This window comes from Gavialis gangeticus, unplaced genomic scaffold, assembly GCF_001723915.1.
Source record: "Gavialis gangeticus isolate Ggan-Ray unplaced genomic scaffold, GavGan_comp1, whole genome shotgun sequence".
NCBI lineage: Eukaryota > Metazoa > Chordata > Crocodylia > Gavialidae > Gavialis > Gavialis gangeticus.
Genome location: NW_017729016.1, coordinates 11,620,687 through 11,633,889, shown reverse-complemented (window position 1 = coordinate 11,633,889; position 13,203 = coordinate 11,620,687). Strand labels below are relative to the sequence as shown.

The window sequence follows — 13,203 nt, the reverse complement described above, 5'->3', positions numbered from 1 at the left end:
CCCCCCCCCAGTATCCAAACGTACATATACATTAAAGGAGAGACCTGACAGGGGACAGAAGGACATGTAAAAATGCTGCTCGTGGCCACTTGATGGTGGGTAACAAACTTACTGGAAACAGGGCTGTCTGAAACTAAGTATCTATTTTGTCCCAGGTCACCAGCCCAAACAAAGCTTGTTTCTGACAGCAGTATAGGAATGTTGCTGGGTGTCTGGGGCAAAGCGGAAGCAGCGACTTCCAGTTGGTGATCGTACCTGCAAATGCGAACATGCAGCTGCCAGCAGCAGCCCCTTTTACTTTGCTTATTCCCCTTCTCCCCCAGTTCCCCCCCAACTAGGGGGGAGTAGTTTCCCTTATCACCCCCCCCTCTCTAGTTATGCCACCGGTTTCTAGTTTACAAGGTGTCAAACAGCAGATTCCTACTTCCAGTAAAAATACCTTGAAGTTCTACATTCAGGGAAGAGTTCCACTTCCACTAAATATTAGGGCATGGATGCACAAGGAAGTAAAAATATGCTCTTGCATTTGTCCCTTCTTCAGTATCTCCAGAATTGGCATTAAGTTTTATTGTGCAGTTGCCCAATAGGCTGTAGTCAGAAGAGGCGAATGCAGGAAAGCAGATCCTGGATACCACTGATTGCAAAATACAGAGAAGTTGAATACACATGTACAATTCTAAAAAGGTATATAACAAACAGAATAATAGTCACTGTTATAATCTAGAACATAAGGATACTGGTATAGAGACTGTTCTATGTTTCATTATTCAATGGAATCTTACAGAATTTTTAGGACACAAAAACAAACCATTTCACCTTAAAGGCAATAAGAAATTGTGTCCAAAACATCAAAATGCATTTAAAATGTTGTATAGGTTTTTACAAGACTAGTTTTGCCCCCTCCCAGAAAAAAGACAACAACAAACAAACAGAAAACAGATTTAAATGTTACTGATTTAAAAAAAGCCACTTTATACACATTACAGGCCTTCATATATTATTTTAATATGCATATGAAACTGTGATCTATTTTCAAAACTTCAAGGAAAAGGACATGTAATTAATGTAATACTACTGCAGTCTTGCATTCATTCTTGCATTAAGTCAAAAACCTTTTCTAGTTTTAGTTTTCATACCCTGAATGTTACAACGACACCAGAGTATGTTATCCTACAAAAGCAAAAAGGATCTTTTTTGATGCCCTTATGGTCTTCAGGATGCTTGCCACTGACAGCATCTGATCAGAGATGCCCCACAAGTGGCAAAGTCAAAGCAGTGTTCAAACTTACGCACCTGAAAGGATGCCTAAATAGTTTCAGAAGTGCTGAACACCCACAGCCTCTCAGTCAACCCCTGCTGGGTGCCTCACACTGGCACTCAAGAATTGAGACCGAAAACATAAAAATAAATAAATAAATAAATAAATAAAAATCTCTAGTCACTTTTGAAAATCTAGGGCACAACATTTACAAACATTGAAAGAAAAGCTGGTTACACTTGAAAAAGCTTTCAGTTACTTCTCCAAACTCAAAGATGACTGAAAGGTTACTCTGGACCCCTCTAATATAAAAATATCAAACAAACATTAACCACAACTTATACCAGGGGTAGGCAGAAAAGGCCCGCCAAGTGATTCTATCCAGCCTGCAGTGGGTCCCTTGGCCCCATGTGGCACAGGTGCAGGGCAGCCCAGGCCATGGCGTGAGTGGCTGCCCTTGGGCATAGAACACAGCCCACCCAGTGCCTGAGCACAGCTCTCAGGCACACCAGGAACTTGTAATCTGTGGGGCCGGAGTAGTGCAGTGGCTGGACTTGGCTTCCTGGCAGCCCCTGTGGCAGCAGCTCAGCCTTGCCCTCACATTCTGGCTGCCGCTATCTCCGTCATCACTGCCAGACCTGGTCCCACTTCCTGGGCACCCTGGCTCATTCGCTGGACAGCACGTGTAGGTGAGGTCTTTCTTGACACTGGCCTGGGACCCTCAGATAGGTGAATGGGATGGGACCGCAGGCAGACAGGAAGCAGCATTGTGGCAGGAGGAAGTGCAGAGGAGCATGGCCAGGGCCAGGGCCAGAGCCATGATCAGCTCCCTGCATGAACCTGCAATGGATGTGCAGGGAGCAGATTGTGGCTCTGCCCTGGGCCCCAGCCTCGCACCATCACGGCACCACAATCCCAGCCCTGGTCTAGGCCCCACCCATCCATCTGGCTCCCAGACACTGCTTCCCACCCTCCCACTGCCACACCCCATTTGCCTGGCTGAGCATGCCCTATCCACAGGGGTTCCAAGCCGGTCTCAGTGGGGACCCCACCCGCCCATCTACTCTGTCTAGTGTCCTCAGCAGTGGGTGCAAGGCAAACCAGGCTGGATAGGGTCAACTGGCATCTTCCCAGCCTCGTCCCACCCAGTGGTGTAAACAGCCGTGATGGGAGGCCAGGTCAGCACGCCCCTCCCCACTCAACAATTCACCAAAACTCCTTAAGTGGCCCTCCAGCCCATATAAGTGCCCACCAGAATTATAGAAAATGCTAACTGTTTTAGTTGCTGCACACTCTAATGCCAAAATTGCATTACCTTCCTATGCATTTCAAGATACAATTCAAACCACTGACACTGACCGATAGCACTCTAAACAGCTTGATTCTAACTGCTCAGAAGTTATTTTCTCACCTTATGTGGTGTTGCTCTCTGTGTATGGAGGCTGGGTTCCTAGTATCATGATCTCAGAAGAGCACCCTAGAATTGACTACCCTCTTTGTTCTGATTCAGCCTGAGCATGGCAGCCTTCAGGACATGGTGTATGACCCATGTATTTGCTCAAGATTTGGATGAGGCTAGTGAATAAGCAGTCAGAGGCTATAGTGATAGATTAATCTTAAGTTGAACACATACTTGTATTTAATTTTTTTTTAAATTGTAGCAGCACTTAAGGAACAAAAGACAAGCACATTTTAAAAGTGTAATGTAGAAATGTAAACATAATTATATTAGGAGGCTCTTAATTCAAGACACAACCTGAAAACCGTTCCCCAACCTCCCGAAGTATCTTTGGTCTGTCAACTTACCATTTTCCACATATGGATGAAAGGGCAGAACTAATGCTAGAATGACTCTGCCTCTAGTTGGCTCCAGAACACTTCTAATATCTTTTAAAACAGTCAGTGGCTGATCACAGCGATCGAGTAAATTCAAGCAGCTAATAACATCATACTGGAAACCTGTGTTCTGCCACTCATTTATGCCAAGCACTCTAAAGAGAGAAATACAGAAAGCGTTTTAATAAAAACTGCAAACTGAACCCATGGTCTCAGAGCTCTTGCTCCCTAGAATGACAGGGAAGAAGAGAGTTCCCAACGGATCAGGCTGACCTAACATGCATCATTGGCATGCTGTCATAAGAGAACATGCAGATAAGAATTTTTTATGCCTTTTAAAAGGACAGTTTCTCCACAAAAACCATTAGCAGGTCTATACAATCTACTGCACACATTTTAATCTGGATCTTCCTCACAAAGACTGGTTACATCAAATCTGCTTACACTACTGTTTAACAATAGTAGGAACAAAGTAAATGAACAGCGAGTTCTCTCACAAATCTACCTGAATATCTGCCTTATCTAAAGCATAGGTAGTCTTAGCTTGTTCAGATATCCCCACTTTTGGGAACTGGGGTTCAGTCTGTTTCCCCACAGTGCCCTCATATCTCAGAGCTGTCAGTCTTAAATCTGTTTTCATTTCCCTGAGTCTCTTGAACTAAATCAAACTGGTGTATGCTCGCCATGAAGCCGGAATTATTAAAAATAGGCAAAGTTGTTCTGATATGTGGGGCACATCAGACTGGAAAGCAAATACACCTTTATGTGCAGGTCAAGCTATTCCCAAACTACCCATTCATATAAGCAAGCTATATAGTGACAGACCAAACAACATTCTTAAAATACTAGGCAGCTCCCACATTCTTTACACTAAATATTACTAAGTAATATATTTATTATAATACCTGTATTTCTTTTTCTGAAGCTGCCATATCATAGTTTCAGACAACTCAGTGGCATAGATTTCTTCAAAGTGAGGACTCATGACCTTAGTGACCTCTCCATCTCCAGCTCCTAAGTCGAGAAGTCTTTGGGATTTCCATTCTGGGTTTATTTTGAGCAGTCTCTGAAACTGTTCTGGTGAAAACACAAACATTGAGCCTCTTCCCAGCAGCCTGAAATGTAAAAGATTAAAGTGTTGGATTTTGCACAAATTTTAAAAAAGAGAGGACATTGGAATACTTTATGGAGTGCAATAGAAGCATCCAGCATTTAACAATCACATAACAGACAATGATCCCTTGCTTGGCAGAATTTACAATTTAATTCAACCTGTCTATTGTACTTGCCTGAAAACTCAAATACATACATACAAGGTGGTATCTGCATACACTTATGTGGGCTTTAGGGAGGATCTGATGAGGGGAAAGAAGGTTTATAGGAAAGAGGTGCTACTTTAGAAGACTCCACAAGAAAACAAGGACAAAGCCAAAGATGGGAAGAAAAGACAAAGGACAAATCCAATTTACTGTATTTGAATTAGCAGACCAACTGACCCCAGCATTAAATTAACTCTGTGCCTAAGGTGACCAGGACTTAGCCAAAATTTTCAGATAGGAAAGGAAATAGCAAATGAGAGCAGAACTGTAAATAGGCACAAAGAAGGATGAATATGCTGTGAAAAAGGACTAAAGAGGACTTAAGAGCAAGTAAGGGTGACATTGCTGCAGCAGTGGAAAGACAAAGGGTTCTTTTTTAAAACCATACAAAATAATGATTCAGTTTTGGGGATCCCTGCTAATATCTGATGACTCCCTGTTGGACTGGATAGGGTGTATAATACAAAATGAACAATTCATTAAGGACTTGGCTGCTGGACAGTTGACAGTTGGATTCTTTGTGGTTCATGTCAATGACCTCCTGCTATTGTTTGCAGGGCATATATTATAAGATTTCAGCTGTTGCAATAGAAGGGCTGGGGATGAAAGAGGAGGGAAGGCAAGGGAAAAAGAAGAAGAATCAGTCAATAAGAGGTGCAAGGGAGATAAAGAACATTATGCTGGGCTACCTTCAGTCTGAAATACCAAACCTATCTTCTTCAGGTCTGAAGTCAAAATTAAGACAATGATTAGTACAAACAGGCCACAACAGCTGCGAAGAGATTTATAAGAGTGAATAAGGCAAGGATTTATGATCAAGAGTAATGAAGAGAATAAGCAGTGCAGGTGAAAAAGTAGTAATCCAGGGAAATGCCAAATTTTCTGAAAACGGATACATACTTAATAAAGTGATACAGGAAAAAAAAACCCATCAGTTAAATTTCTAGCACAGATGCCAAGGGAAGATATTAAATATAGAGTATAGCCCATTTATGTAGAACCCCCTTGCAGCACATTGTGTCAGCCCCACTGCATAATTGGCTTATGGCTATTATTCCTGAAGGCACCAAGAGGCATCATTCAAAGCAGTTGAAAGCCTTTGTAAAAAAAAAAAAAGACAGATGGAACAGGAAGAAAAAAAGGGGGAAAAGGAGGAACCAAAGTGACCTTTATCTAAAGGTAAAAGTAACTGAAGAACTCGACAGGAAAGCTCAGAGAATCAGCTGGTGGGAAATAAAGAAAAAGGCTATTTGCTAGCCATGGTAGCTGGTTACTGTCCTCAAATCAAGGGTGTATATGTGCAAAGGGAAGAGGGGAAAAATATCAAGCATGTAGCTATAATAAATTCATTCTTCACAGACAGTCAGAACTGAGGTGAAGCTGCGCATGTGCCTGAAAGGGATGGATGGGCAGAGAAGAGACTGCCTCATTAAAGGAATTGTATATGTTCTGCAAAAGTAAGGGTAGCGAACTGTTTCTAGAGTCTGGAATTTGGGTTCACAAGAAGAGCAGTTTTGCACACAGACTAAATTCTGTGCAACTTTACACCTCCCTGAAGCCCATCCCAACTAATCCAGGAAGAGACCAGCAAAATAATCCCAACAATTAAGCCTCAAAGTACCTTAGACACAGGAAAAAAAATAGGGTTCTAAAGGGGAAGCAATGGTCTAGGACAACTGGGTAGCACATATTCATTACACTACACTAAGTCCAACCCATAAACTTTAGGATTCTGTTCAACTATTCAGAGGCTGCATAAAGATACTCCTGGATATACAACATTTAAAATACGCACAAAAGAAAATGAATTTATATGGAAAAGCTGAAGCTCTGATTTTGCTTTATGTTTTACTAAAAACTGAATGATAAGAAAGCTGCAGGCATATGAAAATAATTATCTGTATAATAGGTTTTGGAGTCTGACTGTGTGGTAGCTATCCACAATATATTAGATTTGGACCATATTTCTCCATCTACTTTTCTGCATCTAGCAAAACTACAGACGCAAGGAACTCAGCCTCCAAAGGACAATTACACATAAGGGAATTTTTCAATTGCTCTGAAGTGACCCCCTCCAGCAAATATAAGAGCTACCTGAATGAGCCAGGATGCAGAGATGGTTTTATACAGCCATCTTCAACTAGGAAAACAGTCATCACAGCTCTAAAGGGATGGTAAGCAAAGCAAAGGATGAATAAATGGAAGGAGGAGAAATAACTGGTTGAAGAACTAAGAAAGTACCCCCATTCCAACAGGAATTTGAGAAGCAATGGATAATAGCAGTATTTATGTTGGGATAAACTGGGAATCCTATGATCACCTTTTGTTAACTGGTGTACATTTTTCCCCTCTTGAATTTAAAAAGGCATGACAGAATTTCTGATCTGTCAGGCTGCGATAAGAGTAAAAGTGTAAACATTTAAGTGAGGTTAGAAAATCCTGACTGAATGTACAGATCAAATGAGTCGCATAAAAGTGGTTCAGAGGCGATTCAGTTGACAGAATGAAGAAAATCAAGCTAAGCATATCTTGGAAGAAAATCAGCAACTCTGTAGGGCAGGACATCAAAGGACTGAGCACTTGGTGATCTAAACCTGGAGTTTCTGGGCCAATATATGTTTACAAAAAAGGAGACCAAGTACAATCTTTTCACTTACCCATTGATAGAGGTCCTAGACATAAAGAGGCTAAAAATTGAAGACACAAAAGAGTGATAGAGCTGGATAAAGAGCCAGCCTGACTTCTCAATGCTGTTGTTTAAGAAGATCTGCGTTCCTTGGTCAAGGTAACTCTGGACAAAAATAGGCTGAAGGGATTCAGACAATTGCTCTGTGTTGCACACATACCACTAGAAAGAAGAGAAAGGAACAATTTAAAAGTTGAGCAATACAAAAACAAACAGTAGTTAAAAACAGCTAAATTCATAGAAGATAAATCTGTTCCATAACTTTGAACATTTAGATTTCAAGATTAATTTAGGTTTGGGCTGCAATAAAATGCAGGTAGATTAATCCTTAAGAAACAATTATTTTAAACTGTGTTTTAATTATTATTCTTATTAACTTTGAACAGTTATTACACAAAAGTGTCTTCCATAAAAAATATATTGCATCAACAGACTTTTCTATGCAGCTGCCTAGCACTGTAGAAACAACATGAAGCTGAGAAATATTGCTGCCTGTTTACTAATTCTCTCTCTCAACCTTTCATGGAGTCTCCTCTTGGAAGGAGTCCAGGATGTATACCCTGAAGTCTTTCTAGGAAAAGAAAGAATCTAATCAATATAGCCAAGGCAAGCTTCATACACTGAACATCAAAATATGCTGGCTGATCAGAATCAGGCTTAACTTTGAAGACAGCACCTTTGAACCTTCCCAGCCTGATCATTATCCTGGTTACACAAGACTAAGGAGGAATGAGCAGATGGGAGTGAATGAGGAAGGAGACACTGCCAGGGAGAGGAGATCAAGCAAAGCAGGAATACCAGGAAGAACAACATACAACGCTTTGACTCAGATCACTGTCACATCTCAACTTCTTGTCTCAGCCCTTACCACGCACAATTCCATCCACCAGGAAAAGGAGTAGGGTGAGGGTGTAAAGGTAGTCATACCACTGAAGCACCTGATGGCTCAGAATGGAATGGTGTGTCCAGAAGAAAAATGTTCCAAGATTGTGCATTATACAATCACTCCCATCTGACCGACGGCACAAAGTGAGGCCCCTGCATACTCAGATTTACACTATACCAAAGAGCATCCATGCTGGGCCCGGAGCACCATCAAATCTGCACACTGTATGTACTCCCCTTGTCTACTCCCAAAGTGCAGTCCATCCACAGTGTATAGCCAAAGAGTCTCATCAAGGACTCAAATTGTTGAGGAACTATTTTTCTCCACTGTTTCCCTGAAGGTACTATACAGACACATATGGCACTGCAAGTTATGCTCAAGCTACAAGGCAATCATGTTGTGGAATAATGCTTGCTGTCTGCATGAGGTACAAAACAGCAGCAGTGAATGCCTGTAAAATTAGATACTTTATAAAACTGTTTGTCTGAACTGCACTCAACTGCTATTGCAATAAATAGCCATACAAGAAAAATCTGCCTTGGCTGATTAGATTGTTTTCCTCACAAATGCTGCATGTCCACTACTTTGTCATTGAAGAGCTGTCCTCAGCTGGAGACTAAAACAGTTTTCATGAGTGTCAGTCAGGTCTGACAGTTTCATTAAGAAGCTACTAGTGAATCTGATGAGAACATTTTTTCCAAAAAACTATGCAACTGCGGGAGACAGACAAAATTGTTAATGAGATTGTTTATCACAAATATTCTTGTGAATCTTATTCAATTTTGAAAGGGCTGGATGCAGACCTGACCTGAGTGAGGTGCAGGGCCTGGGACAAATCAGCCCATGCTGGGCCCCGCCCCAGCTCCTATCCCACAGCCCCGAACCCAAAGCTGCTGCTGCCACCATCAGCAGCAGTAGTGTGGGGCGGGGGGTAGTGAGCAGCTGGATGCAGAGCCACCACTCTGCCCAGCTCCATGCCACCGCTGCTGTGCCCTGCTCCGCGGGTCCCCACTCCCACAAAACGCAGGGCCCAGGGCGGTCGCCCTGATTCACTGCTCCCCCTCCCCCCCAGGACGGCCCTGGCTGGATTAATCTCTCAGCATGTCCTCAAATATAGGAAACTAGCTAAAAATAATACAAGGAAAGACAGTAGAATAATTTAGTGCAACTCCACCCAGGAACCTAGCCAAGCAAATATAGTGGTATACCCTAGTGGTGCCCAACTCATCTGGCTCCACAGGCCTGATCCAGTGCATTGAGTCAGTCCGTGGGCTAAAAGGCTCCAGATGGGTCCAAATTTGGAAGCAGGATAAGCAGCAGCAGCAGCAGCTTTAACGGCTGTGGTTCTGGGAGCAATGGCAACTAATATTGCCACTGCTCCCACACCACCAAAATTCTGGACACATGGGGAGCCCCATGGACCAGATGACATGGCTCTTGTGTGGCCATATCTTTGTCAACCCTGCTATACCCAATAGCCTTGCATTAGTGAGGGAATGCAGTATTTAACTCTCTGGATGCATCCATATGTGCAGGCACATGTGGTTTGTGACACCGTAAACCTCTTTGTGGTGCCACAAACTGCATGCCTGGAATGTTAAAATGTGCTCTGCAAATTTGCAGTGCAGGGGGCAAATCCAGGTAGCAAAAAATTAAAAAAGTGAACAAAAAGCGGCATGGTGTACATGACAGGAGTGTGCACTGGCAGACTCAGAAGCTTGGTCCTTTAGAGAGATGCTCTGGCTGCTGGTCAGAGTGTCTCCACTCCTTCAGTTGTGCCCCAGCTCCTGCAGCATGCTGGAAGCCAGAAGGAGTGAGGAAAGGGCAGTTTGCCAGAAGTGGGGCAATTTGCCCCACACCAAAGTGCATGTCTACAATAACTTACTTTACATTTTATTTAAAAAAATATTTTTGTCCTGATTTACGTGCCTGTCCCCTCCTTACCTGAGTTTTTGCTCTCAGATGGAAGGAGGGCCGGGGAACAGCCACAGGGTCCCAGGCCAGAAGGCTCTGCTAGGCAGAAGCTTCTGGTTGGAGGGTGGGGGAGCTGGGGGTGGGGTGAGGCCTGGCAGGCTTTGCTCCTTGCCATTGCCGAGTCCTGCTGCTGGATCCTCCTGTTGCTGACGCCATGTCAGCTTCAAAAAACAGGCAGCCACCGGCAGGTAATAATTTTATACATTTTAGAGGGGCCCTGAGGGCCAGACAGAATGGCCTGGTGGGCTGGATCCAGCCTGTGGGCCATATTTTGCTCACCCCCTGCTCTATCTTCAAATGCTGCAGCAGCAGGAAATATGACTATCTGATAAAATTCTAAAAAATTAGCTCATGTGGCTGCCTCCCAGATTTGTTTTAGCAGCTAGATCACATTTTCTGGACATGAAGACAATGTTCCCCTCGCAAAATGAACTTTTACCTGTATAAGTAAAAGTTATTTTCCAGATGCTGGTCCCGACAGGCAAGTTATTTTTCCAGGTAACTCTAGAGCAGGGGTGGGCAAAATGAGGCCCGCGGGCCGGATGTGGCCCACCAGACCATTGTATCCGGCCCATGGAGCCCCTAAAAAAATTTAGAAAATTAATATGCATCTGCTCCTGGCTGCCTGCCACGCGGCCCTCGATGGCTTGCCAAAAACTCAGTAAGCAGCCCTCCGCCCAAAATAACTGCTCGCCCCTGCTCTAGAGCAATTAGATGCACTTTTGCTTCCAACTCTGGAATCAAATGCAGTAAAATTGTCATTATCCTGATGCTTGTTATTTTGATTATGATATATTTTAACTATTCATCTAACATCTACTGCAGCTTATGATGAGCTTCAAGCAAGGAACTTGGGTAAAACAAAGGACTACAGAAAGCCTGTGTTTTAGTAAAAAAACATATGGACTTTTGGTGCAACTGCAGTGGAGGTCTATAAAAATATTTTCTATAGACATAGATCCAAAATGGCAACTCTTGTCCCTGAGCTAGGAGCAATCAATCAGGAATGACAATACTGATTTTATAAACTCCAAAAGTTGCCCTGCTATAGCTGGCAACCTCAATCATAAATCCCATGCAGCCACAAGAGAAGGCTAAGGGGGGACCTGGTGACTGTCTATAGACTCACTAGGGGGGACCAGAGGGGTTTGGGGGAGACGCTGTTTCCCCTAGCGCCCGCTGGCATAACAAGGAGAAATGGGCACAAGCTGTTGGAGAGGAGGTATAGATTGAACATCCGCAAAAACTACTTCACCGTTAGGGCGGCTAGGAGCTGGAACCAACTTCCAAGGGAAGTGGTGCTGGCCCCTACCCTGGGGGTCTTTAAGAAGAGGCTGGATGCCCACCTAGCTGGACTCGTTTGAGTCCCATTTCTCTTTTTGGGGTTTTTGTTGTTCTCCCGCCCTGGCGGGGGGTCGGGCTAGAAGATCTACTAGGTCCCTTCCGACCCTTAATCTATGAATCTATGAATCTATGTTATAACAATTTTGCCAAGCTCAAGAATCATGCAATCATCCAGAACACAAGGCCAGTGCTCTCCATTTTTCTGAAAGCTCAATTTCTGTAATTGAGACACCTTGTACCTACAAATTAATACAAAGACATAATGATAGCCCTGCCTTTAAGAAACTCATAGATCCTACAGTATCTATTTTGTGATATTAGGCACTGTTGCCTTTAACCAGAACTCTCTTCTGTTAAATCTCCCCTTCAGATGTCCCTATAAATAGTTCAAAGAATAAGCTGTTCATCAGATGAAATTAAGTCACACGGGTCTCCATTTAAAAACAGTTCAAGTCTCTGAAGATAGAGCCACCTTTCTATTAGAAAAGACTTCATACCCGCAGTGAGGCTAATTACTGCTTTACCACACTCTGTGCATACACCCAAGGAGACAGAGCAAGAACGATCCAGACAGAACCATCCGGCAGCAAAAGCTGGTGATTACTCACAAAACAGTAAGTTGCCATGGTAAGCGGAGTCATAAATACTTGTAATTTGAAAACTGAACTTATCACATCTAAGGTAGGAAAAAGTTATAAAATAGGAGCATGTAAACCTGCAGTTTGTCTCAATGGGCAATCATGATAGGATGCTTCCTGATGTCTCCTGGATTTAGAGTCCAGGCCCCAACACCTGCGATCAAGCCATTAATATAAATGTGCTACATTTATACAGCTTGACCTCAAAACTTAGATTTCTTCCTGGTGTTTGCTTTATTTAGAGAAGCACACAGCCTGTCACTCAAAGTTTGAGAGACACTCACGTATTTTGCACATTTATTTTTTTAATTTAAATATTTTAAAAGGTAAGAAGTCTTGGCTTTAATGCTATATCAAACTGTATTAAAATAATTTATTTATAGAAAGTATGTCATTGCAGAACCACTGGTCATTATCTTTGAAAACTTGTGGCAATCGGGGCAGGTCCTGGATGATTGGAAAAGGCCAAATATAGTGCCCATCTTTAAGAAGGGGAAGAAAGAATCTAGGGAACTACAGACCAGTCTGCCTCACCTCATTCCCTTGAAAAACCATGGAGCAGGTCCTCAAAGAATCCGTTCCTAAGCAAATCAGAGGAGAAGGTGATTAGGAAAAGTCAGCATGGATTCAGCAAGGGCAAGTCAAGCCTGACCAACCTGATTGCTTTCTACGATGAGATGACTGGCTCAGTGGATGCAGGGAAAGCAGTGGACATAACATATTTTGACTTTAGCAAGGCTTTTGATACCATTTCCAACAGCATTCTTGTAAGCAAGCTAAGGAAGTATGGGGCTGGATGGTAGACAGAAAACTGTAAGGTAGACAGAAAACTGGCTGGATTGTCGGGCTCAACAGGTAGTATTCAATGGCTTAATGTCTAGTTGGCAGCTGATATCAAACGGAGTGCCCCAGGGGGGGTCCTGGGGCCGATTTTCAATATCTTCATTAACAATCTGGAAGACGGGATGGACTGCAACCTCAGCAAGTTGGTGAGTAACACCAAACTGGGGAGTGTAGTAGATATGCTGGAGGGTAGGGCTAGGATTCAGTGACCTAGGCAAGCTGGAGGATTGGGCCAAAAGAAATCTAATGAGGTTCAAAAATGACAACTGCAAAATCTTGCACTTAGGATGAAGCAATCCCATGCACTACTACAGCTTGGGGATTCACTGGCTAAGCAGCAGCTCTGCAGAAACGGACCTTGGGGTTATAGCAGAGAAGAAGCTGAATATAAGCCAATTGTGTGCCCTTGTTGCCAAAAA

The 13,203-nt window shown here is 43.1% G+C and overlaps 1 protein-coding gene across 1 annotated transcript in view; it reads right to left on the bottom strand.

The window, feature by feature from the left end:
* The window catches only part of METTL9 (methyltransferase like 9), a 25,827-nt gene extending 18,565 nt beyond the window's left edge, over positions 1-7,262 (bottom strand). Inside the window, exons 1-3 of the mRNA XM_019512858.1 lie at positions 7,071-7,262; positions 4,000-4,209; positions 3,065-3,249 (exon numbers count right to left, since the gene is read on the bottom strand). Of these exons, the coding sequence (XP_019368403.1) occupies positions 3,065-3,249; positions 4,000-4,209; positions 7,071-7,093 (418 nt within the window). The 5' untranslated portion in view covers positions 7,094-7,262. The remainder of the gene's footprint in view (positions 1-3,064; positions 3,250-3,999; positions 4,210-7,070) is intronic.
* Positions 7,263-13,203: the final 5,941 nt, after the last annotated feature.